The sequence below is a fragment of the Tupaia chinensis genome, unplaced genomic scaffold (assembly GCF_000334495.1).
Source record: "Tupaia chinensis unplaced genomic scaffold, TupChi_1.0 Scaffold000159_1, whole genome shotgun sequence".
NCBI classification, from domain to species: domain Eukaryota; kingdom Metazoa; phylum Chordata; class Mammalia; order Scandentia; family Tupaiidae; genus Tupaia; species Tupaia belangeri.
This window is the reverse complement of record NW_006159630.1, coordinates 4,080,621-4,085,212: the sequence shown is the minus strand read 5'-3', so window position 1 is coordinate 4,085,212 and position 4,592 is coordinate 4,080,621. Positions and strand designations below refer to the sequence as shown.

The 4,592-nt window shown below is 67.0% G+C and overlaps 1 protein-coding gene across 1 annotated transcript in view; it reads right to left on the bottom strand.

The window, feature by feature from the left end:
* Positions 1 to 3,164, bottom strand: part of TMC6 (transmembrane channel like 6) — a 33,865-nt gene extending 30,701 nt beyond the window's left edge. Inside the window, 7 exon segments of the mRNA XM_027770810.1 lie at positions 8 to 63; positions 379 to 436; positions 438 to 490; positions 631 to 767; positions 903 to 1,041; positions 2,239 to 2,318; positions 2,810 to 3,164. Coding sequence (XP_027626611.1) covers positions 8 to 63; positions 379 to 436; positions 438 to 490; positions 631 to 767; positions 903 to 958 — 360 coding nt within the window. The 5' untranslated portion in view covers positions 959 to 1,041; positions 2,239 to 2,318; positions 2,810 to 3,164.
* Between the last annotated feature and the right edge of the window lie 1,428 nt (positions 3,165 to 4,592).

The following is a 4,592-nucleotide window of genomic DNA, read 5'->3' as shown; positions in this document are numbered from 1 at the left end:
CCCCCGCCCGCAGCCGCACCGTGCGGTTGTAGTACTGGGAGATGACAGCGCCCCGGCTGCGGCCTGCGGGGACAGCTGGGCTGGGCGGGGCGGGCCTCACCCCCAGAGAAGACAGCTTCCGGCGCCTCCCCACCCTTCGCCCCTCCCAGGGCCCAAGGAGACCCCGTCATTAGAGGCTTTGGCCACCACTGCCTTCTCAAGAGCCTATTTTTACCCCGTGGTGACTCTCGAGTCATTTTTAGAGCATGGCCAGTGGCAGGGGCTATGCCGGGCCCCTGGCAGCAGGCCAACCGGGGGTGGGTCAGGGGGTGTCCAGGAGCCTCAGGGCCGGGCTCTGAAGGACACGCTGGCCGGCCCAGGGCAGAGGGTCCCACTCACCGATGGTGCGGCTGGGCATGCTGGCCAAGATGCGAAGCGTGGCCGTGGCGAGGCGGGGCCGGGCGGTAGGCAGGGGCAGCCTCGGGCCCGGGGACGGTCAGCAGGCCAGCGCCTGTGTGCAAGGAAGACCGGCCAGGTCCTGGAGATGCCTGGGCCAGCCCCACCCCACGCGGCCTGCAGGCTGCCTGGAGGGGGTGTCACAAGGCAAACACCAAGCCCTGTTCACAGCCCGTGGCACCCGGCCCGGCTTACCTGGTGGCCCCTGTGTCCTGGCAGCCGGCTCCCTGGGCTGCAGCTCCAGCTCCTCCTCAGCCCAGAGGCTCTGCTCCTGGATGAGTTGGCGGAAGGAGTCGTGCACCTCGCTCTCATCATAGGGGCTGAGCTCCTGGCTGTGGCCATGGGGTGGGGACTCAGGCTCCAGCCCTCTCCCGGCAGCCTGTCCCCATCCATAGGCCAGGGCTCAAATGGCCTCTCCCTGGGGACACGACATCCATTCCACCAGTGTCCACCCCTGGAGCACTTACTCCTGGTCCCCTGGGCTCCCAGGAACATTCAGGACAAACGCCAGCGGCTCCGCCATGCCCACACCCGGCCCCCAGTCAGCCTGCAGGCCGAGGGCAGCTCAGAGTCCTGACGCCACGTCCGGAGCCTCGCACTGCCCATCTGGGGGGACAGGGAGCGTGGAGCCGACATCGGCCTTCAATGCTGGCACACACCCAGAGTGCCCGCTCCCTTGGGAACCATGGGCGGTGGCACACAGCCCAGACTGCCTGAACTCCCTCCCCCCGGACCCCGTCCCCACCCACAGGCAAACACGGGTCAGGTGAGTGGTCCTAAGTAAGCCTCTTGCTGAATGGTTGAGCAGGGGGAAGGGAGGAAGGGCGTGGGGCCAGCAGTTCCCCCTGGGTCCCCAATGTGGCCTGTCCCTAGGAACGGGGAAGGGGTGGGGTGCCTGTGGCCTCCATCCCCACCAGGGTTCTGCCCTGACACTGTCCCCTTGAAGGAAAAGGTCAGGGCTGCCAGCAGACCTTCCGCCGCCCTGAACCCGCCACACTTCCTCCACAGGAAATCCTGGCAGCCAGCCCTGGCGGCCCCAGCGCCGGCCCCCAGCACCAGCCCCAGGGCCTGACACAGAGCAGCAGGCAGGACTGGCTTGCTGCCCCCACCCCCCTCCCCATACCCATCACTGCACCCCACCCTGCTGGCTCCCAGCGGCCTCTCCCACATTCCATCACCCCAGGGCAGCGCGGGGGCGGGGCTGGGCCTTACACAGGCCCTTTGTCAGCTCTCCCCGCACTGCAGTGGGCACAATGGGCTCCCGAGCAGCCACATCTGGGCCCTGGCCTCCTGGTCTGCCCACCCCGGAGTGGGCAGGATGACAAGCTCCCAGCCCCAGCTGAGTCCTGCAGGACTGAGGCCTAGGCAGGTCCTCCCCACCCTCACCCCCAGGGAGCTGCAACTGGAAAGCTGGCTCCACTCAAGGGTGCGTCCTGCAGATGGGGCAGGCTGCCCAGCCAGAGCAGGGCCCTGTAGAGCTGCTGGCCTCGGTGCCCAGACAGTGCCCAGCCAGTGCCCTTGGACCCCAGGCTCCACCCAGACCCAGCCCCTCCCCCACGCTCCTGCAGGAGCAGCGTGGGGACACGGGGCAGAGGTGGGCCCCACACACTCAGCCTAAAAGAAAAATAACCAGAGGCGAGGCCGAGGGGACTTCCCGTCCAGTTTCTAACTGGACAGTCCCCTAAGCAACATCCAGCGGCCTCTGGACACACCCCCTTCCCCACCCGGAGGCAGGAGGTGGGAGTGGAGGCAGGAAGCGGAGGGTATGGAGGTGCCCACGGAACCGGGACCACGGGAGCTCACCCAGCAAGTGAGGGCATCCACGCCCCGGTAGCAGCACGGCGCGGGTCCCGCGGAGTTTCCGGGGACACCACTCCTGAGTCCTGAGCCAGGTGGGGAGGGGCAGGATGAGGGCGTTTCCAGGAACCCCCACCCCAGGCCCGCAGCAAGCTGCTACTCAGCAAGAGCTGCAATCCAACACGGGTGGGAGCCCCTTCGCCCCTGCCCATCAGCCTCGCACCCTGCCCGCCTCTGCCCGCCTCTCGCGGCCAGAGCCACCCACTAGCGCCCGGCCTCCGCCCCGTCCAGGCCGCTCCGGCAGCCCCCCACTCCCCGCCTCCTCAGCGGGGCGGTTTCCCGAGACTGCAGCCCCGCTCCACTCCCAACCCTGCTCCAAGCCACAATGAGCCCCCGGGAGACCCAGGAGAAGGGGGACCTCGGCGGAGGAGCGGCCCTGAGGCCGACAGGAATTGGGAGGGCGGAGCTGTAGGGGCAGGGAGGACCCCGGGACCCGCGCGCTGGGACCCGCAGGGCAGGGCGCCGCCCCCACACGGGCGCCGCGCGGGAGCCTGCACCAGGGTCCAGGGACACTCACCCGGGAGGGGCCTACGGCCTGGGCCTGCGAGCAGCTCACCTGTCCCCCGCAAGGGCCGCCGGGAACTGCGTCCTGACTCCACCACCTGAGGGCGGGACAACTGGCTGCGACCTGAGCCCACGTGGCAGAGCCTAGGTTGTCACGTGACCCAGGCACCAAGCACCACTGAGCTCTCCTCCGCCCACCCAGAGGTCTGAGCAGGGTGAGAGCAGCACCCTCTGGACCTATTCCAATCTCTGGCTGAAATGCCCAGGTCTTGCGGGACTCAGTTTCCCCCAGTTTCAAAGACCCAACCACTTGGCAGGGTCAGCTAGGGACGCAGGTGACAAAGGCCCACGAGTGGAGCCTTTCCGCCCCAGGTTGGGTAACCCCTTCCTCTGGCCAGCCTCCACTCACACCCTGCCCGCCCTGGGCGTGGTCTCTGCTGTATCTGGTGAGAATTGTGCACTTCCCGTGCGCAGGGGGTGGAGGCGCACAGGGACAGGTCAGCCTTGGAATGTCGGGCCTGCAGCCATGGCTGCATTCTCGTTCTCCCCTCACAAGCCAGGAAGGCAGGCACTGGCTTCCTGTGTCACAGATGAGGAAACTGAGGCTGAGCACTTCATCAGCCCAGGCGTGAGTCTGGGCCCATCTGGAGCCGGTGCAGGAGCCGGACTTGGGGAAAGCCCCCAGGAGCCCCTTCGGAGGGGCTGGGGGCACTTCTGGCCGGAAGCCCTGGGGAGGGCAAAGGCAGGCTGGGCGAATGCAAGCACGCCTGACTGCGGGCCGAGAGTGGGACAAAAGAACGGGCTAGTGTAGGGGCCTGTTTGCAGCTGTCAGTGTGGTGCGTAGGTGAGTGGCCTCAGGCTGGTTCTGGGCAGGTGGCACCTTAGCATAGAGGCCCAGCCCTGCCCAGCCTCTGCCTCATCCTATTGCTTTACTGTCCCTGCATACCCATGCTGAACACCAGGCCAACGTGAAGGCCACCTCCTCTGGGGAGCCCTCTCAGATTCAACTGAGTTGGCGCTCTTAACCGCTTCCTATTGATATGTGTGTTTGGGCACTGCCCCAGCCTGTGGGCTGACACAGGAGGGGCTCTGGACACAAGAAAGGAGGCAGCAGGGAGGCAGAAAAGCCAGCTGGCAGCTTGAGATGGCCTGCAGCTAAGGAGGGGGGGTGCAGGGGCAGGACAGGGATTCCTCCAATGACTGAGGGCATGAAGCAGTGCCTGGGTAGGGGCCCCCCTGGCCTTGGTGAGAGCAGCAACGGTGACAGAAATAACCCAACGACTGTATGCAGCCCAGCAGCCCAGGGGGAGGGGGCAGGGTGTCCAGTATGTCACTCCGGGCCCTGCAGCAGGCAGATAAGGGCTTGGCCCTGCACCCCGCCTGCAGCCCCTCCCAGGTCGGTCTCCCGGATCAGGCCTGGGCTCCGGGGCTCCCAAGGAAGGGGCTGGCCAAGGGCCCCAAACCAGGTGCCCCGGGGAGCATGCAGGAAGGAGGAGCCAGGGGCCTGTGGGTCAGAACTACCAAGCAGCCCCAAGCCTAGTCAAGCAGGAGCCCTGGTGGGCAGTGGGGGCCCAGCCCAGCCACGCTTGCAGGAGGGTATGGAGCGTCTTGCGCCCCTCACCTGGGCCTGTGTCACCCGGGCAGGAAGTGTGGGCTGAGCCTCCGTTTAGAGCAGAGGAAACTGGGGGAGGGGGTAGTAAGGGAAGTGAGGAGGGAGGACGAGGGGAGGAGAGGTTTGGGGAGCTGGGGTTCCTGTCATGTGACCCCCCTCCCCTGGCTCCTCACAGCCTGCCTGG